The sequence below is a fragment of the Fusarium fujikuroi genome, chromosome FFUJ_chr06 (assembly GCF_900079805.1).
Source record: "Fusarium fujikuroi IMI 58289 draft genome, chromosome FFUJ_chr06".
In the NCBI taxonomy this organism is placed as follows: domain Eukaryota; kingdom Fungi; phylum Ascomycota; class Sordariomycetes; order Hypocreales; family Nectriaceae; genus Fusarium; species Fusarium fujikuroi.
This window is the reverse complement of record NC_036627.1, coordinates 3,334,395-3,355,688: the sequence shown is the minus strand read 5'-3', so window position 1 is coordinate 3,355,688 and position 21,294 is coordinate 3,334,395. Positions and strand designations below refer to the sequence as shown.

At 48.5% G+C, this 21,294-nt stretch overlaps 11 protein-coding genes; 6 read left to right on the top strand and 5 right to left on the bottom strand.

The window, feature by feature from the left end:
- Positions 1–98: 98 nt before the first annotated feature.
- Positions 99–2,238, bottom strand: FFUJ_06357 (monooxygenase-like protein; the record flags this gene model as incomplete). XM_023579674.1 has 7 exons in its annotated part: positions 99–1,081; positions 1,136–1,323; positions 1,377–1,538; positions 1,595–1,769; positions 1,825–1,865; positions 1,918–1,986; positions 2,054–2,238. 7 exons carry the CDS (start codon positions 2,236–2,238, stop codon positions 99–101), a joined length of 1,803 nt encoding a protein of 600 aa, XP_023432467.1.
- A 395-nt stretch (positions 2,239–2,633) lies between these two features.
- On the top strand, positions 2,634–4,727 carry FFUJ_06356 (probable phenylacetyl-CoA ligase; the record flags this gene model as incomplete). XM_023579671.1 has 7 exons in its annotated part: positions 2,634–2,915; positions 2,979–3,344; positions 3,407–3,664; positions 3,721–3,883; positions 3,949–4,283; positions 4,341–4,640; positions 4,704–4,727. The coding sequence occupies 7 exons, from the start codon at positions 2,634–2,636 to the stop codon at positions 4,725–4,727; spliced, it is 1,728 nt and encodes a 575-aa protein (XP_023432466.1).
- A 415-nt stretch (positions 4,728–5,142) lies between these two features.
- FFUJ_06355 (uncharacterized protein) lies at positions 5,143–6,093 on the bottom strand (the record flags this gene model as incomplete). XM_023579670.1 has 2 exons in its annotated part: positions 5,143–5,931; positions 5,986–6,093. 2 exons carry the CDS (start codon positions 6,091–6,093, stop codon positions 5,143–5,145), a joined length of 897 nt encoding a protein of 298 aa, XP_023432465.1.
- Positions 6,094–6,472: 379 nt separating this feature from the next.
- Positions 6,473–7,524, top strand: FFUJ_06354 (related to a retinal short-chain dehydrogenase/reductase; the record flags this gene model as incomplete). XM_023579669.1 has 3 exons in its annotated part: positions 6,473–6,773; positions 6,820–7,213; positions 7,269–7,524. 3 exons carry the CDS (start codon positions 6,473–6,475, stop codon positions 7,522–7,524), a joined length of 951 nt encoding a protein of 316 aa, XP_023432464.1.
- Positions 7,525–8,263: 739 nt separating this feature from the next.
- FFUJ_06353 (uncharacterized protein) lies at positions 8,264–8,886 on the top strand (the record flags this gene model as incomplete). XM_023579668.1 has 3 exons in its annotated part: positions 8,264–8,411; positions 8,501–8,739; positions 8,797–8,886. The coding sequence occupies 3 exons, from the start codon at positions 8,264–8,266 to the stop codon at positions 8,884–8,886; spliced, it is 477 nt and encodes a 158-aa protein (XP_023432463.1).
- Positions 8,887–9,163: 277 nt separating this feature from the next.
- FFUJ_06352 (probable proline racemase) lies at positions 9,164–10,204 on the bottom strand (the record flags this gene model as incomplete). Its single annotated transcript, XM_023579667.1, has 1 exon — positions 9,164–10,204. One exon carries the CDS (start codon positions 10,202–10,204, stop codon positions 9,164–9,166), a length of 1,041 nt encoding a protein of 346 aa, XP_023432462.1.
- Positions 10,205–10,948: 744 nt separating this feature from the next.
- On the top strand, positions 10,949–12,675 carry FFUJ_06351 (related to esterase; the record flags this gene model as incomplete). XM_023579666.1 has 4 exons in its annotated part: positions 10,949–11,446; positions 11,507–11,583; positions 11,631–12,108; positions 12,172–12,675. The coding sequence occupies 4 exons, from the start codon at positions 10,949–10,951 to the stop codon at positions 12,673–12,675; spliced, it is 1,557 nt and encodes a 518-aa protein (XP_023432461.1).
- A 341-nt stretch (positions 12,676–13,016) lies between these two features.
- Positions 13,017–14,159, top strand: FFUJ_06350 (uncharacterized protein; the record flags this gene model as incomplete). The annotated part of the gene is made up of 1 exon (XM_023579665.1): positions 13,017–14,159. The coding sequence occupies one exon, from the start codon at positions 13,017–13,019 to the stop codon at positions 14,157–14,159; it is 1,143 nt and encodes a 380-aa protein (XP_023432460.1).
- An 894-nt stretch (positions 14,160–15,053) lies between these two features.
- FFUJ_06349 (related to transcription/repair factor TFIIH subunit) lies at positions 15,054–16,593 on the top strand (the record flags this gene model as incomplete). XM_023579664.1 has 2 exons in its annotated part: positions 15,054–15,186; positions 15,236–16,593. The coding sequence occupies 2 exons, from the start codon at positions 15,054–15,056 to the stop codon at positions 16,591–16,593; spliced, it is 1,491 nt and encodes a 496-aa protein (XP_023432459.1).
- A 775-nt stretch (positions 16,594–17,368) lies between these two features.
- Positions 17,369–18,829, bottom strand: FFUJ_06348 (uncharacterized protein; the record flags this gene model as incomplete). The annotated part of the gene is made up of 1 exon (XM_023579663.1): positions 17,369–18,829. One exon carries the CDS (start codon positions 18,827–18,829, stop codon positions 17,369–17,371), a length of 1,461 nt encoding a protein of 486 aa, XP_023432458.1.
- A 337-nt stretch (positions 18,830–19,166) lies between these two features.
- Positions 19,167–20,255, bottom strand: FFUJ_06347 (T10-like protein; the record flags this gene model as incomplete). Its single annotated transcript, XM_023579662.1, has 1 exon — positions 19,167–20,255. One exon carries the CDS (start codon positions 20,253–20,255, stop codon positions 19,167–19,169), a length of 1,089 nt encoding a protein of 362 aa, XP_023432457.1.
- Between the last annotated feature and the right edge of the window lie 1,039 nt (positions 20,256–21,294).

The window sequence follows — 21,294 nt, the reverse complement described above, 5'->3', positions numbered from 1 at the left end:
ATTGCGCATTAGATCGGAAGTCTCCCAGTGACGGGGACGACCAGGCTGGGTAGCCTTGTCGACGTAAGAATTTATTCCATATTTCACTGATACCTATCTTAATACGAGAACGGACGCCTTCGATAAAACTCGCCCTCTTCAGGCTTCCCCTCGTCTGGAGCATCCACAACATCAGGATCCAGAAACCAGGACGGATCGCCCTCAGTCAACACCTGACTCCAACCATTCCCCATCCACCGCAGCAAATTCCCCGTAGGATCCGCACTCTCAAACTCATAGTCCTCCCAGCGCGGCGACCTCAGCACCTCAAGGCACTGTACAGAAGACCCAGGCCACAGCGCTACAATACGTGACCCAAGCCTACCGGAGCGATACCACGATGAGCACTCATCCGTGTACACGGTGCCTTTGAAGTACTCGTCTATGTACTGACTGAAGTCAGCCACGCGCTCGGGCTTGGCCTCCATGGTAGCGTAATCTTCCTTCTGAAGCTTGCGGATCGCCTTGACGATGTAGTCGCCCTGTGCTTCGAAGACGCTGAGTAAGCTGCCTGAGCCGAGACCGCAGTTGGGACCGCCGATGAGGAAGAAGTTGGGGAATCCGTCCACTGCGAGTGAGATATAGGACTCAAAGTGAGGTTTCCACTTTTCGGTGAGCGTCTTTCCATTTCTGCCTAGTATTTCGAATGTAGGCGGCGCTTCGACGTCGTAGCCAGTTGCACATACCAAAACATCGAGTTGGACCTCTTCCCCGGAGGCGACTTTGATTCCTCGTTCCGTGATCTCCTCAATCTTTTGGCTGATGAAGGTCACGTTTTCCTGTTGGAGCGCATTGAGATATCCAGGGCCCGGAGTCAAACGGCGACAACCAGGGGCAAACTTTGGGATAATCTGCTGGAGGTCTTTTCTGCCTTGTAGTTTCTCTTCCATTTGCTTCCTGAAGAGCTCTCTAGCGCCATTCTGAATATCAGTTCCCATCAAGGTCAAAGGATAGATTGTTGCAGCCTCATCTTCGAGTGTCTTTCGCCACCTATAGAACTTTTCTGGCTGCCTTGCGAGCTGTTCTTGATGACGGCGCGAAACTTGTCCATGTTAGCTTATCATCCTCAAGATGTCGGACTTGTCCAGGGACTTACACTTGGTCTCCGAAGGATCCATTCCTAATTTCTGCATAGCTGAGTCGCCGAATGCAGGAATGATCCAGGTCGGCGATCGAGCGAAACAAGTGACCGAGATACCCTGAAGTTTCTGGATGGCTGGAACGATTTGAATGGCGCTCGATCCATTGCCAATGACTCCCACGCGTTTGTTTCTCAAGTCACAACTGCCCAATTGTTAGTTTTCTTTTAATTTGACGCAAGCTTAAAATGTACTAACCTCTCATCCCAAGCACCAGAGTGCATGAGCTTACCCGCGAATTGCTTCAGCCCTTTGATCTCCGGCCAAGCTATCTGATTTAGACCACCTTTGGCAGAGACGAGGATGTTGGCAGTATCTTCAAATGTCTCTCCGGTCTTGACGTTCTTTACAATAAGTCTCCTACAGTCTTTTGTCAGTCCTCTTGGGGCTAATCACCTCTCTTTCGCATCACTTACCAAACCTTGTTCTCCGAGTCCCAAGTCGCTGAAGTGACTTGATGAGAAGTCTTGATGAAGCGGTTGGCACCATATCTCTCGGCGACATCTTGCATATATGCACGGATTTCTGCGCCTGGGGCGTAAAGTGAGGACCAATAGGGGTTGGGTGCGAAGCTGAACTGGTAAGAGTACGCTGTCTTTCATCAGTCTTTATTGAAATACTAGATTCACCAAATACAGAGACTTACATGGGATATCACAGGCCAGGCCAGGGTAGCGATTCAACCACCTGTTGTCAAATTAGATCAAGGTTTCCAGGATTTGGAGGCTAAATGCTTTACCAGACTCCAGACGTTTCTTCATTCATCTCATAGACCGTAAGATCAATATTCCTCAGTCTCTGCGTCATTCTATTTGAGTCGTTAGTTCTCAACATTTACTCAAAGGTACCAAATCTTGAGTATATGGATGACTTACCGAATAGTTGAATAGATACCTGAGAAGCCAGCTCCGATGATCACAACCCTCATGGGTCTTTGATTTTCGACAGGAGTGTCTTTCAGGGTAAACTTGGGGCGGTTCTCTCCTGACTCGTTCTGTGCGGCGGTATAGCCATTCTGGCCAAGATAATCGCCGTCGATTTTAGCAGAGTCATTAATCATATTTGCTGAGTTTAATGCGTATTTAGTACTTCTCGGATGGTTTTTCGCTCTCCTATTTGTGATATCGTCGTTTGAATGTGACCATCAGAGTGTGGGGTAGCAAAGCATAAATACACCACTACCCAGCCAATTCGGCACTGCCGAGGGACTACAAAATAACGGTCATGAGCACTCCGGAACTGGAAAGTCCCAAGGTCAAAGTAAACAGGGTTGTTGCACGAGATCAAGCAGTACAGTGCGTCGACTTCATGCCGAGGCAATAGTCCCGAGGGTCAAGGCTCGAGTAACCCCAAGGCAAAGAGGCTGGACATAGAATATAGCCGTGTCTCCAATACATTTCCTAGTCTCAATGTTTTGTTTTGCCTATTATTCCTTTGGTCCAGCAGAACGCTATCATGGTCTTCGAATCACCAGCATGGGCCCGAGCCCTCCCTTCAGTGCCTCTCCCAGACAGCATCACAGTCGAAGAATTCATGTATTCAGAAAAACATGGCCGCAAATCGTTGGAACTGTCCCGCAATCCATATACCTGTGGATTGACGGGCCAGACGTATAATGTTGCTGAGGTCCGAGAAAGGGTCGACTCTATGGCCAGGGCCATAGCAAAAAGACTCGATTGGAGTGTCGCCAACGGCACGGAATGGGATAAGGTGGCTTGTGTGTTTTCTTGGAACACGGTAAGATCACAAGAATCGAACATACGAGGAAGGGAGTTACTGACCGAAATTTGTTTTTATTAGATCGATTACGTTCCGTTGACTCACGCATTGCATCGCCTTAACGCCATTGCTTCGCCTGCAAATGCAGCATATAGCGTGTCTGAACTTACACATCAACTTCGCTCGACAAGTGCAAACGCCTTATTCACATGCGTCCCTCTCCTTCCCGTGGCTTTGGAGGCAGCGGCAGCGGCAAATATCTCCAAAGACCGTATTTTCATTCTCGATATGCCTGGTCAAATAAATAACAACAATTATGTCGCCCTATCTACGTTGATAGATGAGGGAAGACACTTGCCTCCGCTCCCACCATTGCGATGGGTCAAGGAGCAAGGAAAACGACAGGTTGCCTATATTTGCTTCTCTAGCGGGACCTCTGGCCTTCCGGTTAGTTTTCTGGCACTGCATGTATCGATAACCTTTTCAGGTCAATGCTAATGTTGGTTTAGAAAGGTGTCATGCTATCTCACTACAACATCATCAGTAATGTTGCCTTGCAAGCTGCGTATGAGACCTATGGGCGGAAATTAGCTGGCGTTGAGACACAGGTCGGACTGGGTCTACTGCCTTTCAGCCACATATATGGACTGACCATCATCTCTCACATAATGCCGTGGAATGGCGATGAGGTCGTGGTGCTCCCAAGATATAATCTAAGCCAAATGCTCGCAGCCATACAAAAGTACAAAGTCCGCCAGTTACCGCTTGTAAGTTGTTCTTTTATACACCAACCTTGTATCCCACTGACCTGGAAACTATTCAGGTTCCGCCTATCGCCATCCAGCTGCTCCAGAACAAAAGCAAATGCGATTCATACGACTTGAGCAGTTTAGAATGGGTCACTTCAGGTGCTGCACCCCTCGGTGTCGAGACAATCGAGAGTATGCAGAAATTATGGCCGAGATGGAAAGTTGGGCAGGGCTATGGTGAGAAAGACGTTGTGCAGCAAATCGATTCCTGGGATAATGACTGACACTATTTACTCTACCAGGCTTGACAGAGAGTAGTCCTGCTGTTTGCGCCACAAGCGAGCATGAAATTTTCAACGGCACTTCTGGGTCAGTCATGTTGGGGACTCGATGTAAGGTTATTGATACGGCTGGTAAAGAGGTGACTGAGTTTGAGAAGCAAGGCGAACTCTTCGTCCAATCTCCACAAATCTGCCTCGGCTACATGAACAATGCCAAAGCCACAGCAGAGACGTTTGTGTGGGATGAAGACGGCCGATGGCTTCGAACAGGTGACGTCGTTGTCGTACGTCTGTCACCCCTTGGCACAGAGCATATCGTCATCGTTGACCGAATCAAAGAGCTCATTAAAGTAAAGGTATCTATAGCCCATCCAATCCGCATTAACCATAAGCACAGCTAATGGAAGCAATAGGGAAACCAAGTGGCTCCTGCAGAGCTCGAGGCGCATCTTCTCTCTCACCCTTTCGTTGCAGATTGTGCAGTCATCCCTGTTCCCGATGATTTCGCCGGAGAAGTGCCCAAGGCCTTTGTGGTCAAAGATGCTGGCACGGGTACTAAGTCTGACGAAGAGATAAAGACTATAATTTGCAAATATGTTGAAAGTCACAAGGCAAAGTACAAGTGGCTTCAGGGTGGTGTGGAGTTTATTGAAACCATTCCCAAGAGCCCCAGTGGTAAGATCCTTAGACGTGTTTTGCAAGAAAGAGAGAAGGTAAAGTCAGTTGGGGCTACACCCAAGTTATAGAGTGAATCATGGGCGATTGATGTGTCACAGGTGGCGCTCAAAGAGTTCTTTTAATGAGTTGGGCTCGTAATAGAGTGTTTCTCCTGTTTCAGTTCGGTTGTTTCTAAATAGATGACTAAGAGAATAAATATAGCTATAGCTTGACCCATTGGATATCTTCTTCACACCAGACGGTTCCGTAATCACGAAAGATCAATCTCTCCTGAATGAACGAGGGTACTTTGGCATGTCATGCGCTTGCCAGAAGGTAAAGGGCATCCTCAACCACCAGTTCTTCTGACCGAAGAGTATGGTAGGAGAAAAAGAGGAAAACTTTGAGAATGGGGGACTATGCTGGATAAGCTCTCCTAGCATCAGATTAGCTTTAAAACAAGCCATATTGATCGTGTTCTAAAACAATAACGTATTTCGGGATTGATTTGTCTGCTTTACTCTATGCTACCTCCTCCAATCTTTCTTGTACGTCCTATCACGTAAAGAGCTCATCAAGATATGAAATCTGGGCCTGTATGTTTTCTTCAAAAGGCGTACCAAAGTAAGGTGAAAAGTGACCCATGCCCTTGAGAACAACAAGCTTCTTTGGTTCCAGTGCCTTGTTATAAGCCTCTAGCTGCAAATGGGGCTGTGTCGTAACATCCTGATCAGCAACGATCATCAGCATAGGCGTCGGCGAGATACGATGGATATAAGCCAGTGGTTCGTGAAGCAGAGCGTATGTTAGACTCTGCACCGTACACGTCCTAGACCAGTCAAGTCCTCGCTGTTCCATTTCAACAATAAATGGAATCGACTGTGGGTCTTTGAGAACAGCTTGCGAGGCGCCGCTCTCAAGCTCATCAAGGGAACTGGGGAAGTTGGGGATCTTGGAGGGAGACCCTTCCGTTGTGGCCTTGGCTCGTTCGCCGAGGAGTAAGCTTGTCGACGCGCCTGGCATACGAGAGAGCCACTCGCCTGAGATGAAGGGGACCTGCAAGATGACGCCAGCGATATTATGATTCACTGCTGCTGCGCAGATGGCGTTTCCTCCGGACATACTAGACCCCCAGTAGATGACTTTGGTAGGGTCTACTTCGGGCTGAGTGACGGCAAAGTTGAAGGCGTCGAAATAATCGCGTGTTTGCAAGGTTGGGTCGACCTGTTCCCGAGGAAGACCTTCACTATCTCCCCAGCACCGGTTATCGTAGGTCAGAACACCATAGCCAGCTTTGTTAAATCGTGTTGCAAACTCGGGCAGAAAATGGGATCGCAGTCCTGACCACTACGTTGAAGGATGAGTTAGTGGAGCTTAGAATCGAGAAATGCTCTGACTTACTCCACTTGACATGATAATACATGGCTTTTTCTGACCGACAGAGAACAGAGTTCCCTTGAGCTTCAGGCCGTCATAAGTGGGAATATTAACGTCTTTGTGAGAAGCCATTTTCGCGCGAAAGGATAAATGTGAGAATAACTACAAGTGGTTGGCCTATTAAGCAGAACAGGGTCGATTCAAGAATTTGCTTGAATGCGAAATAACATACAAATAGGTATCTACAATCAAAGAACCCCTCAAATCCAAGCTGAAGGCATGATTCTGAGCCCAGGCAGTCCCTCGGGAACGATCCCTCGGCATTTCAACCCCATGGCAAATTATATCGCCTGAGCCGCGTACCCCTCGGCGTCAAGAAGGGCAATACACAACAATAATTAATAACTTGATGCCCGAATAAAGTTGTCCACTCTTGAGTTCCTATTCGCTCTATATCGCCCTGTAAACAACTGTTTCGGAATTGTCGCAATCACACTAACACCCACTCACCATGTCATTACCCACGCTTGACAAAGCTACCCTAGGCCATGTAGTAGAATTGGCCAAGAATAGGAATATCTTGGCTGGAGCTGCGGCAGTGTTCTTGATAGGCATGATCCCGAGTTTTAACGCCTGGTTAACCAGGAGAAAGGTCAACAATCATCTTACCGACAGCAGTTGGGACTGGACAAAAGAAGTCGTTGTTGTCACTGGTGGTAGTAGCGGTATTGGCAAAGAGATTGTCCTCAAGCTTGCAAAGAAGCACACCATGGTCATAATTGTTGATTTAAATGCTCCAGGCTATCAACTCCGTAAGTCAACATCACGACTTCTCAGCACTAAACTGACAGGTTCTAGCCCCCAACGTGTCTTTCTGTTCAGCAGACCTCTCCGACCCCATTGAAATCTCCAAAGTCTCCAAGAAGATTGTCTCTGAACATGGCGACCCAACCGTTCTCATTAACAATGCTGGAATTGGCAACGCCATGTCTATTCTCGCTTGTCCCGAGTCCAAGATCCGCAAAGTCTTTGACGTGAATATGATAGCGCCGATATTACTTGCCAAACACTTCCTGCCTGCTATGATACGGAGAAACCATGGCCACATCGTTAACGTTGGTAGCCTGGCTTCTTTTGCAACACAGGCCTCCAATGTCGATTACGGGTGTACCAAGTCTGGACTCCTCGCGTTCCACGAGGGTTTGCTACAGGAGCTGAGGCATATTTACAAAGCACCATTGGTGCGAGCTAGGTGATTTACGGTGGAGTGCGTGTACTCGCTTTATAGTGTGACTAATTCTCTGCAGCATCATTCATCCGACTTGGGTAAAGACACCGTTAATCGCAGACCTCATCGCTAAGGGGAAAATGAAGGACACCACGATATCGGCAGAGTGTGTCGCTGATGGTGTTGTGAAACAACTTTATACTGGTTATGGAGCTCAAATCGTCGTACCAAATTCCTCGGCCTGGACTTCTATGATACGTGGGTTCCCCGGTTGGGTCCAGGAAAGGTTGCGTGACAAGGTGTCTGTTATGCTGCTGAATGCAATGGCTAGTTGATAGTGTCGCAAGTTGTTGACCATGTATCATTGTACTTAACAAGTAGTCATATAACTGAACTGAATTGAGTCTAACCAGACATACATACGGGTGAATGGTTTACTGCGCTAGTTCCCTATTGCTGTATCAAGGGATCCTGACTAATCCTTGTTTACTTCTATCTAATCTCGTACTAACCATGAGCTAAGGGGAAGATCATTGTGCAGTGGCACTCTGGAGTATCTAACCTTCTAACTCACAGCTCGACTGTTTCTCGGGCTGTCTTAGTTGTGATCTAACTTGTCCAGAAAAGGGCTTCTTATATGGCGGAAAGATCGTCGAAGGGCCCTGGTGTAAGTAGCGCCCAGGAGACAAAGGTCTGGAACAAAGTACATTGCTGAGCGGCAATCAACCACCTCGAGAAGTTCTAGACGTATAGCGTAGACATTCTAAGAGGTCAATACTGCGCTGGTAATCTGTACCCCCAATATGATTGTTGATAAATCCTTGCGGGCATAGTGAATAAGTAAGCCTTGTGTCGCCCACTGGCGAAGCGTGAAGAGGTACACGCTGATTCACGGGCTGATGGACGGTACCTAAGTTTCGAGGCGTAAATTTGAGGTGTGCCGTTCCTTCCTTTCCAAGAATTGAACCGCATACCTGCCGCCTTATCGTTTCTTCCAAATGAGCAGCCAACTTTTCCTTATCCATGATCACACTGCCAACCCTTTTTTTCCACAACTACTTTACTACCTATCCCATGATTGCAAATCAATCTTCTAACGATGCTCTTGGAGATTGGAGGATTGTTGACGAGACTTTGGGTATGGTACTTCCTGACAAAGAACCAGACATGAATCAACCGCCTCTCCCAAGCCCACCACCTCCTTCTCCGCCGCCTCTCCCGAGTAAGTATTCACTACCACATCTTCATAAGCTTGCGATAGCTTATATTTGCTTATTGGCTAGAGCAAGATTCTAATAAGCCCAGTAATAGTGAGCGAGCTAGTGGCTTCAATTGAAGCCAAAGCCGAACGACCAGTCCAAGTCCAGCGAACAGCTGTGGCTGCTCGAGAGCATCTGCAGGGACCCTTGTACGCCCATCTACTTAATGTGCAAGTTGATCTGTCACTCGGGGGCCAGTATATTTGCCGCGTTATTGGCATGAAGTGTCACGGAGAGGACCAGCACCATGCCCATAATCTCAGAGTGCATTTGGGAAACGTTGAGCACCGGGTAAGTTATAAGTCCTATTCACAAGATAATTACGGATACTGACTCGGACTTGAACAGAACTACAATGCAGCACTTGCTGCTGCGCAGGCCGAGCCTACCTTGTCTCCATCTGTTCTTGAAACACCAACCCCGATCACCTACCTCTGAGATGGTGCCGCCAGTTGATGATGGATGTTGACAGCAAGATCCTCGCAGAAAGAGCCATAAATACCACGCATTTTGCAATGGAGAAGAGGGATGGAAAATCTAGTTGGAAAGACCACCAAACGCACCAGGCTGGCCCTTGATGCCACAATTCCGGATTCAGAGGGTGAGGATGCCCACAATAAACCGGCCGGCTCCGGTATCGTTATTCTTAAGGTTTCTCAATTTTAACAAAGTTTCCTAAAGTTGCCTAAGTCTTTCTTATTAGGTTGAAACATATCTACTCTTCAGGGTCCAGATGCCATGTATCACCTACACGAAACCCTTCAGGGAAGGGGTCTGTGGAATCCAACACAACTTGCTTGAAGCTTGTTATCCAAGCCTGTCCTTCAACAGAGGGATGAATCGCAGAATACTCCCCAACCTTGGTTGTTCCTTCCACTCGGCCAACAAATTCTGTCCCAGTGATACCGCGATGGTAAAAGTTCTCGCCCTCCTTCAGCTCTCCTTTTGCATGGAGAACTGCTAGCCTTGCACATGTTCCTGTTCCGCAGGGACTTCGATCTAAGCGCCCGGGAGACACAACGACAGTGTTATTTGCTGCCTTTCCATCCTTGTACTCATACAGAGGCTCCGTGAACTCGATGATTGTGACGCCGTGAATGCCCGGGTTTTCTGGGTGTACTGGGTCCGTTTGTTCCATGACTGCTTTCTTGATGCGCTCTCCGACTTTGACAAGCTTGGCTCCCTCCGTAGTCTTGATCTTCAGACCAACTGATGCAGCATCTACCAGCACGTATATCATCCCTCCATAGGCAATGTCGACCTTCACCGTGCCTAGTTCCGGTACCGAGATCTCCTTGTCAGTGGCAAACACAAAAGCAGGGACGTTATGAAACCTGACGCTCTTGCATTTCCCATTCTCACACCTTGCATACGCAGTAACAAGTCCAGCCGGCGCATCAAGCTTGACAACCGTCTCAGGCTCCTGCATCGTCACCATGCCCGTTTCCAGCAGGCACGTCACCGTCGCAACGGTATTGGCTCCCGACATGGGCGGGTACTCTTCATGCTCCATGATGATGAAGCCATAGTCAGCTTCCGGGTTCGTAGGGGGCAAGACGAGGTTGTGGCACATAGCAGAACAGCCTCGAGGTTCGTTCAGGAGGAGGTTCCTGAGGTGGTCTTCATGTTTCCAGAAGTGCATCATCTTGTCGTACATTGTCTTGCCAGGGACATCGCGAACGCCGCCAACAACAACGTCGCAGACTTCGCCGCCGCAGTGGACGCCTACTGTGTTGAAGCTGCGCTTGAAGGGCATGTTGAGGAGGTAGAGGACACTTTGTTGTGGGTAAAGGTTGCTGAATTACGAATTAATGATTTCATATGAAGATCAACTTTACAGTCAAGCTCTTATACAGTATCACAACTCGGAATCAACAACCGTAGGACATCGCTGTTTCTATCTGAGGTTTATCGAAACCTTCTATCATTGGCTGTCAGAGTTAAGTCTGGGACGACCTTCCAGAAAGCTTAGCTTCTCCGCATGTTCGAACGTTAGCTTAGCCGCCATCAACTAAGGTTCGTGGGGTCTATTAAGGGTCTTATTTGGGGTAAAGTTAAGGGATATCGGTTGGCGATCCGTAGTCGGATGAGACGCTATTCCGGTTCGGCTCGGATTATTTTAGCCCGAATGACAGAACGCAAGATGTTATACTTTACATAGAAGTGAATGAGGAATGAGGACGTTGAATACTATCAATTGATTGACATATTTGTCATTGAAGGTCAAATAAATCTATGACTTAAGGATAGAAAGAAGCTTAGATCGTGTAAACTCATTCACTGTTCATTGTCAAACTCTGATGACCACTTAATGTCACAACCCCAGATTATCACGAGGTCATGCCAAAAATCAAGATCTAAACACCCAAAACTGGCCATTTTATTGAAGATCGCCAGCTTCACTCCTCATTCCCCGCTTCTTGGTGCCTCGGTTGTGGGTATAAGGTGACATTCGGCCTTAATATCGGATGCTTCAGGCTTGGATACAAAATGACTCGCGATGCCAGCTTCATATCCCACGAGTTCGATTGTCGTCAATCGTACCTCCTTACACTGGCGCATGATGATTCCACCGAGTGTTTCTCATCTTCTGGCCGTTGGGGTAGGAATCGGCACTCTATCTCATGCCTCTGCTCTTGATACGACAACCGTAAAGACGGACAGCGGTGTTGTTAAAGGCTTTACGGATGCATCATTTCCCAATGTGGCTCAATTCCTCGGTATACCTTATGCCGAACCTCCGGTTGGGAAACGGCGATGGGCTCCTGCAATAGCCAAAGGGCTATTCGGAACATTAGATGCAACGCATCAAGGCGCAGCTTGTCCTCAGGCTGAACCATCCAACAGTGGCCCATGGCGCCCTGAGTTTCTGATCAAGCCTAACAGTACAAGCGAAGACTGTCTGTATGTTAATGTTTGGACTCCATGCAAGCCTCGGGGAGGCAACAAGGGAAAGCTCCCGGTCTTGGTTTGGATCCATGGTGGTGGTTTTGGTGCCGTATGATCACCCATTGGTTGGCCATCAGTGAAACGGAAGTTGCTTACGTTCTTCGTGCAGGGCGGTGGTAATATTGACTACCAGGTGCCTCCCCACTGGGTCGCAAGAAGCCAGAAGCACATAGTCGTCAGCCTCAAGTATGTAAAGAATATCCTTCTCACTTTCATTATTAACCATAAAATAGCTATCGTCTAGGAATCTTTGGGTTCCCTAATGCCGCGGGTCTTGACTCCAAGGAACAAAACTTGGGACTTTTGGATCAACGTCTCGCTGTTGAGTGGGTGCGCGACAACATCTCACGATTCGGAGGAGATCCCAAGAGGATCACTCTCTGGGGGCAGAGTGCCGGTGGTGCTTCTGTTGGATACTATCAGTATGCGTATCCTAAGGACCCAATCGCGCATGCATACATCCAGGATTCTGGGGGTGTCTTCTTACCCATCAACAATGTGGATTCATCGCACTCCAACTTTACTTCAATTGCGAAGTCGTTCAAGTGTGAGAAAGGCAATCAGGTTGACTGCCTGCGAGGGGTACCATTCAAGGATATCCAGAAGAAGGTCGAGAATACAGCGGGAGTTAGCTTTGTCCCTGTAGTCGACCAGAGAACCAGGTTCTCCGACTACTCGAAGCGGCTTCTATCGTCCAGGATCCCTAAGCTGGTAAGCTCTCAATCGCATTCTCTTACATCATATAAAAGATGACCATACTAACGCCTCCCTCAGCCATCCATCATCGGCACAAACAGAGATGAATGGAACTTTGGTGGAGAGCCAGCCGAGCCTCCAGTCAAACCACCACCCGAGCAAGTCCACACAGACAGTACCTTTGGTTGTCCCGCACACTTCGAAACAGCTCTGCGGTCGTCCACCAATGCCCAGACCTGGCGATACATGTATTCATCAAATTTTACCAACATCATGCCCGGAGATGAGGGGGCTTTTCACTCTGCTGAGCTTCCTTTGATCTTTGGAACCCATGATATCGCACGGAATAAGTCTGGGCCGTTTGAGTACAAGATCAGTCATGCTATGCAGGATTATTGGTTGGCTTTTATTCAAGACCCATATGCTGGATTGACAAGGAAGGGATGGAAGCCAACGGCTGGAGGGTATGATACGTTGCAAACTGGTGTGGAGTTTGGGTATGACAATGAGATTGTCACGAGAAAGTATTCATTCAAGTCCTTTCAGGATGGATGTAAGAATGCTACTGCAGTAGAGCAATAGGTAGTACCACAATTGGTCATTAACGAAGCACCTTATAAGTCTATTGAATATCACCTTCTACAAGGGACATGTTGCCAGTTAATGCCAGTTCTTATCATCTCAGAACCATGTCTGTGGTGGATATCGGGTGCCGATCCGCAGTCGGATGGACCGGCCGGCCGTGGGGTCAAGACCGGCACCATTAACCGGCACCGACGCTGGCCGTTCTGCCCCTCCAACGCCGACTTCGCAGTCATCTACTAAGATAAGCATCAGGTCTATATACACATATCAGGATTCAGTAAATATACACAGCTCTATTCTCCATCATATTCTTGATTCATTGTTTCTGGCACAGCACAATGACTAGCAACCTCATCGTTCTTGGCGACGCCGAAATCCGAGATCTTCTCATATCTCTGTCTAAAGATGAAGTCCTTCAGTTCAAGAAAGCTCTAGAAAACATCCTCATCGACTTCTCTGTCAAAGGCGAAGGGAAATACCAGCCAACACCAGACTTCGTCAATCGGCCGAATGGGCAAAAGACTCTCTTCCGCACATTCACTTCTCCAGATTATGTAGGCACAAAGATCGTGGTTACGCCAGCTCCAATCAAGGGCGCAGATGGCAACACGGTGAATCGCCCGCTTGGAGGACTTTTGTCTTTATGTGATTCAGCGGGTGTGCCGACGGGTATACTCAATGCAGCTGAGCCCACGGGCTACCGAACAACACTTTCTGCTCTGATCCCGTGGACTTGGAGAAAGAATACCGAGAACATTGTGATCTTTGGAGCGGGGAAGCAAGGGCTTTGGCATACTCGTCTTGCATTAGCTCTAAGAGGTTCCGAGATCAAAAGGATCACCATTGTGAACCGATCTGTAGGCCGTGCGAAGGATTTGGTCAAGACTGTGACGGAAGAAAACAAAAAGTACTGGAAGTCTTCTGCCACTCTGGATGTTCTGGATCCTGCTCAAGCTGATTACGACGAGGCTCTGGCATCTCTCTTATCATCAGCTGACGCAGTGTTCTGCACAGTTGGTTCAACAAGCCCATTGTTCCCTCTCAAGACAATCTTGGGTGACGGTCAACGAAGCAGATTCCCCTTCGTCGGCGCCATAGGTTCATGGCAAGCCGATATGATTGAACTCGACCCAGAAATGCTTCGCCATGCTGCCTCTCGCGACGACTCGTACAGCCCTCACGGTACGGAAGGCAGTATTCTTGTTGACGATCTAGAAGAAGCAATGGTCAAGTCAGGAGAAGTGTTACAGAGCGGTCTCAAGGGTAAGAGATTGCTTCAAGTTGGAGAGATCTTGGATTGGCTAGATGACGAGTCTGAAAGGAAGCCTGAAGGAGGCGTTGAGAAGTTGAAGAAGTGGATTAGTGAAGGCTTCGTCGTGTACAAGGGCATTGGCGTGAGTGTCACAGATCTCGCCGCTGGAAACGCCATCCTGGATCTTGCTAGGAAGAGAAATGTTGGAACGACTATCTCTAACTTTTAGCTCTACAGCGGAATAGACAGAAGCGAAAGTCGCTAATATGCCAAGGCATTTCGGCGACAGACATGCTCGTCTCAAGAGGTACTTTCGAAGCAAAGTCAGTGGTAGGCAATTCCCTATTGGATAGAAGTTAGTTATCTACCAGGATCAATGATATAGAAGTTCATGTCAGTCTGAAGCAACCCTCCTTGATGCAGCCTAGGGGAGGAAAGAAAACTCAGGACCTTGGCCCCAAATGATAAAAAGACTTAGGTAATTTAACCTAAATTTTGGATACCTTTTACTGCATTTATTTTGACGCCCCATATCAAGGTCTAATGTTTTCTTGCTCTATAAGGGGTAGCCTATCTTCACGGCCAAGTATGTACTTAATCCTTGAGAATCCTCTAGAGGCTGGGTGAACCTTATTGCACTGCAATATTTTTTCTGTCTCTAACTCCATACTACCCGGGAATCAACAAAAGGTTCGTTTCTAAGCTATTACATCTGCTTACAATCGCAGCTACAATGAGTTGCTGTAGGTAGGTCGACGATCGGGCTGTAGATCGATCGCCCTGGGGTGCATGTATGACGTCGTTTACCGAGCTTTTCCCGCTAAATCCGCGTCGCTAAACGCTAGCCCGAAAATAATTCATCGTGCCTGGAGAGCTCGTGCTCATAGCTTCGTGAACTTTCAAAGAAGTTCAAATCTTTAGCCTTCGGACACATTCGACCTCACCACATATCGGCGCTTACTTGGCACCATAGTTACACTTTCGCATCTCGCATATACTCTTGTCAATAACATATCTTGCATCGACCACGCTCATCGACACATCATCCCCGATTCCACACCAATCGATCATGCGATAGCACCCTTAAATACTGACTGACAGAGCGCTCCCCCCGTCGCCCAACATGTCAGTCAGCCCAGCGCCCTCCCTCCAACTCGCGGAGTATCTCGAGAAACTCCCCGGCACGACCTTCCGCAAGCTCTACCAACAACCCTCAACCGCGTTCGCCATCTTCCGTCGCATGCTACCGCACCTTGGTTCGTCACCACAACCACTACACCCGCCCAATCTCTAACTCCTCCCTAGCAAAGACCTTTGTCATGCGCATTCTCTATTCTCCCAAACCTATACTTCTCAGCGATCTAGATGACTGGGTGAAACCAAGCCACAAGCGCCAGAAGGACCAGGCGTTGTCGATCCTGCGCGTTCTACACATCGTTTCGATCACGGCGCCTTCAAAGGAACGACCGCAGGAAATGCAACTTACTACGAACTTTAAACTATCCCTTCGACTCGCGCTATCAGGCGGCGGCACACATAACTCCTTCGGCGTACCGTCAACACTCCAAATCCCGCCCGAAATCGACATCGCCTTCCTCGACCGCTACGCGCGAAAGAAATGGGAAGACATCCTGCACTTTGTCGTATCTAGTGTTGGCTATAAGAGCGCCGGCGAATCTTCTGGACCGAATAAGAGCGTGAAGGAACTCCTCGTCGCAGGCCGCCTCGTCGATCGTAAAGCAAGCGGTAGCGTTGGTATCACACAAGCTGGTTTTACCTTTTTGCTGCAAGAGGCCAATGCGCAAGTATGGACGCTTCTGTTGCTTTGGCTGGAGGCTATGGAGGTGAATAAGATGGCTGGGCTGGAGGCTACAGATATGCTCTCGTTCCTCTTCGTCCTTGCCAGCATGGAGCTTGGTCGCGCGTACGACACGAATGCGCTGACGGAACAGCGTAAGAACATGTTGCCCTCGCTTGTCGACTTTGGGTTGATTTACATCCCTAACCACAAACGTTCCATGTTCTTCCCGACTCGTTTGGCTACGACCCTCACCTCGAGCAGCAATAGTCTTCGCAGCATCAGTGATGGCGTTGCAGCCGCGACGGCAGCTGCTCTACAGCCAGGGCAATCTAGTGCACCAGGGGGCAGCGTGACAGCCGCCAATACCGAGCAGCGCGGCAGTGTGATCATCGAGACCAACTACCGTATTTACGCCTACACCCAGTCAACACTTCAAATCGCGGTCCTTGCTCTCTTCACCAAACTCGCAATGCGCTTTCCCGACATGGTCGCCGGCCGCATCTCCCGCCAATCCATCCGACAAGCCATTCAGTTTGGCATCACCGCCGAGCAGATCATATCCTACCTCTCCGCGCACGCACACGATCAAATGCACCGCACCGCAGCTCTAAACAACAAACCCGTTCTGCCCCCCACGGTAGTCGACCAAATTCGCCTATGGCAGCTCGAAAACGAACGCATGAAGACAACGAGCGGGTTCCTGTTCAAGTCATTCGAGGATGATAGGGAATACAAGGATATATCAAGATTTGCCGAGGAAGTGGGTGTCTTGGTGTGGAAGAATGATGCAAGACAGATGTTCTTTGCGAGCAAGCACGAGCAGATTAGAGACTATATGAAGATTCGCAAGAAGACGGAATGAGAATACTTTTGCGAGATGGGAAAACGCAAGGGAGAAGGTAAGAGATCTACAGCATTGGAGTTTTTGGCGTCGATGGGATATCTAGATGGACTCACTAAAACGATATTTCAACTCGAAAGGGGGGCCAAGATACGGTTGGCGTTGTATGTGACTGCATTTCAGGCTAGAACCAATGCAATTCGGTATCCAGAATGTTCAAATATGATCTGAGCGAACGAAGACTTTGTGAATTTTATCCGACCATGATACAATAATTAAACTCTTCTGCACAAAAACGTCTCGGCATAGGGATGAGAGGCCTCGGGACCTCTAATAAAAACGAAACAAACCCAGGATAGTCGAATTATTGCATTAAAATTGTCTGGAAATTGTCTAAATAGTCTAAGCTAAGGATTGGTTGCACTAAAGTCATCAAAAGCTGTGTTCGGCGGCATAGTAAATTTATCATAAGCATTCCCATTCGTATCACAAGGTTACAAATAATTAGACATCAAAAAGAAATTAATTATTATGGCTACAGCATTGCCTGCTTTCCTTCATTTCTCTTCAATCATAATACAAACTCCCTAACAAAAACGAACAGCTCAGGCTTCGACACCTTGCGACTCCATCAGGAAACAAATCGCTAACATAGAGGTGTACCACAATGCCAACTGTTGGCTGTAACATGTCCCTTTCAACTATTATACACTTCAAAAATATCGAAGCAATGATAAGTGAGCTCAGAACAAAGAACAATCATGTGTGTCCGTGCTTTTCACTCAACAAAGAGCGTTCAGTTGATGGAAACCCGCTTCCCGAGTCCTCTAACCATAGGAACTGGCTTCGTCTTTCTGGCGATTGGCACGCGTGATTCGCTCATCACTGGGAGGCTTCGCCTTCCTCCTTTGTTGGGGTTTGTGCCAAAAATCTTGCCCATCAGACTCTTGTCCTCCATGCGACCCCCCTGAGGGAGGAGCTGTGGCTTTCCCACGCGACGGGCATATGACTGCTGCCAGGCTACCAGTGACCGGCGTGCTTCGCTTGTAGTACAAAGGCTTTCAAGGTGTTGGAAGATTCGCAGGCATCTAGCATCCTTATTGCATGGTGGGGTGCGAGGCTTTGTTCCAGTTAGGCTTGTAAGTGCCGATGTGGTGGTGGAGTGGGAGAGGTGAGTCGGACGGGAGTTGACAGCCACGCGATCGGTGGTCATTGCGTGGTACTGAAAGGGATGCCCAGGACTCGAGTCCAGGGCGTTGGCCTCCCCATTGCTGTATTCTTCGGCTAGGAAACGATCATGCAGAGAAACAAAGCGCCCGGACCAATATGCAGATGGTTGTGATGTGCTGATATGGCTGGGATCTGGTTGCACTTCTGTCGCCGTGGTGCCGGAACTGCTGCTGGATCGAGAAACTAGAGATGCTCGTGATAATCCAAGTCGTGACGTAGTCGATACGAATAAGCTACTTGTTGAAGATGCAGACGTTTTGCGAGACGATGGGTCATCGGAATCGCGGGAGGAGGAGAATTTAGAGTTGAGTGAAGATCGGGAGATGGATGTTTTAAGATCGCTCAAAACGGCCAATGTTCGTGACTTTGGAAGACGGCTTTTGTTCTTCTGAAAGCTGCCCTGATAAGCATGTTCCGGGAGAGCTGACTTTTTATGGTCGGAGGGGGGGACGTTCTCGTCTTGGACGGTGGACTCGAGGCTCAAGTCCTCATAGATTGAGTGGAATGAGCTGGTTGTGGGCAAAGGCTTGATGGGAGCAGCACTCGAAAGGTACTGATGCGAAGATGAAGTAGTAAGGCCGGGCTTCGGGGAGTTCAGGGTTCTCTTTGTTGTGGGCAGATGAAATTTGGTTGTTGGTATACGGGTCGTTGTTGAGGTTGAACAAGAGGCTGCGTTCAGATTGCAACTCGAAGTCGCAGTCAGCCCAGACCTGGCAACAGTAGGGGGACTAGCAAGTGATCCATGAGCCGAGAAGCTAGCAGAGAGTCGTCGAGTTGCTTTCCTAGCTTCAACGTTTTCTTTGTCTGACAATGACTTGTCTGAGCCACTGCAGTCTTTGATGGTGGGAACAATGATGAGGGTTTCACTTCGAGTGAAGTCGGGACCTCGAGAGTTCTTGACAGGTCCAATAGGGCCAGAGATCACAGGACGCTTCTTCTTTCCTCGTGAGAAGACATTAGATGGAGTGGGTAGACGAAGTCGAGAAGAGGATTTCTGGAAGCCAGTGCTGTTTCGAAAAGCCTCCATTGTTGTTGTTGTTGTTTTTTGGACGCCTTGCCTGGAGACGCCTGGTTCGGTTTGGTTTGTTTTGATGGGTAGTGGTGAAGTTTTGCCAGTGTCAGTGTCAGGTCGAGCTTTGCGCTTTGCCAGTGATGAACAGTTGTCAACAGCTGTATCTCGTCACCTCTGGCTGCTTGCGCTAGAGGAAGTCGTTCCCCAGGGCAGTTCTTCCCTGCCGTTTAGAAGGGCTGCTGCTATTGTTATCCAGGAGCTCATCGTGGTCTTAGTATCAAGTGTCCGTCTATTCTTTATCTATGGCTTCTTATCCAATGCATCGTCTGCGTGACAACCATCTCAACACCGTCTACAAATACCCATTCGTCTCTCCATTCGTACCATTTGTGCTTCCATTACAAAACTCGTCATTCCATCCATTGATCTCAAACTCGAACTTGAAGTCGCCTTCTCCCTTTGGCACCGCATTGCCATTTCCATCCCAAAGCGCCCGCTCCACCATCGTAACATTACCCTCCCAATCGACCAGAACCACAGTCTGTCGCTGGGTGCCGTACATGCCAGTCTCGAAACCCATAATGGGTGTTGTACTAGGATCCGGTCGTGCTTCGGACATCAGCTCTTCAGCAGCTGCTTGATCGTCTGTCCATTCACCGGGTCCTTTCGCCATGGCCGCTTCCATTGCCTTTCGATGCTTCTCGTCGCCGATCAACGGGATGAAGACGCTCTTCTTGAGCTCGTGGATGTATTCGACGAGACTCGCGTTCTCGTTCCTGGGTAGTGTGTCGTGGCTGAGAACATCAAAGAGGTCTGAAACAAAGTCATCCTTGCTTTTCTTGTCGGATACAGATTTATCGATAGCTTCGCGGAATAGCTTCTTGCCCATTGCGATCTTGGGCCATTCCTCCTGGTTCCCTGTCGCATCGAAGGCAGTGTTGCTCAGACCCAAAATCTCACCGCGCTCTTTGGCGACGATAGGCACCTCTTCGACGTTACCCGCCCGGTTGCTTACAATCGCAATACCTTGAGTCTGCTTCCTCAGCTTGCCGCAAACCATGGAAAAGCCGCCGACGCCCTTAACGCCGTCGTTCTCGACCAATTTGTGGACGCTGTCCTTGAGACTCTCTTCGGGTGGTGTTCCCAACCAGGCGGTGACCATACCGCCGCGGCTTTTGGCAGCATGAATAGGGTGGTTCTGGTCCTGAACATCTGTTTCTCGGTAATTGGTGAGCACAGCCATCAGGCCGTCCTTGCTAATGCCCATCCATGTTCCTTTCTCTGCTCGTTGAAGATCCCGTGACGACAAGACTGGTCGACCAGATGTACCGTGAGTCCACCAGTGAGGCCGCGATGTCGGCCTAAGAATGAACTCGTCCCGATTATCAATGGCGATTAATGCATAATCGGGATGCGCTGTAGTAAGAAGTACGATGCACATGACTTTGGTGGCTTTCCACTAATAAATATGTGTGTCTTGCTTTGTTGGAGTGTGATTCGGAGATTTTGTCTGTTCCTGAAGTGGACGTTGAAGGTGGTTGACGCAAGTGGCATTCATAAATGTTGAACCCGTTAAATGGCTTACAGTGGGGGGGACCTCAGCGCCTTTAAGCTTAAAGACTCAGGTCCCTATTAAAAAAAAACTGCCTTGGCGTGTTTGCCTCGTCATGACAAACACGTCAGTTTCCCCTACTACGTGTCGTGTTCCTGAGTTGTCCCTCGGTAAGATAGCGTCCCTCACTTGACTTAGATGCCGAAATGATCTGATGTCGCGGCTCACGGGCTGCGGCGGTCGGCTTCGGGATATCGCCCCTCAGCTCCAGCGAGTTGCGCTGCGGGGAATGGGAACAGGTGAGGCTTAGAACGTGGGATGACAATTCCACGTGAAAGACGCCTGATACTTATTCTATGTATATAAATCCTTGCTCGTTTAGATCGATCCAGATTGCCGGGGGTCTCCGGGTCTCAGATCTTTTCTGTTTGTGACTGAAGGTCTGGCAATCCGTCGCCTTATTTATCGTCATTTGAGATCACACCACTCTCAACAACGGTATATCTTTTATGTTTGACGATCGAGAGAACGATAATTCATGGGCGGGAGAGTTTTCTATTTGAAGTAGAATACGGTTCGATTGCCAAACATGTAGTTGTTGTTTTTTGCTCTGCAAACATCACCATTGACCAAGGCTATTTTTAGTTACTGGTGTAAGTGCCTCCTATCATTGAACCTCGACGCAACTGCATGACACCAGAGTGAAGGCATGCTGGGCTTTGTATAACACCACGTAAGATTACACGTTATATTCTTTCTCAAACGAGCTCTTTCGAAACGCGACTGGCATTTCCTCACAATTGCAACAATAAATAAGTGAGGCAGCTGCGGCATTCACAGACCACCTCATGTAACGAAGATTCTAAAAGGTGGGCCCTGATAGACTGTCAAGAAAATATGCCACTCCCATAAGCTTATACAAATTTGG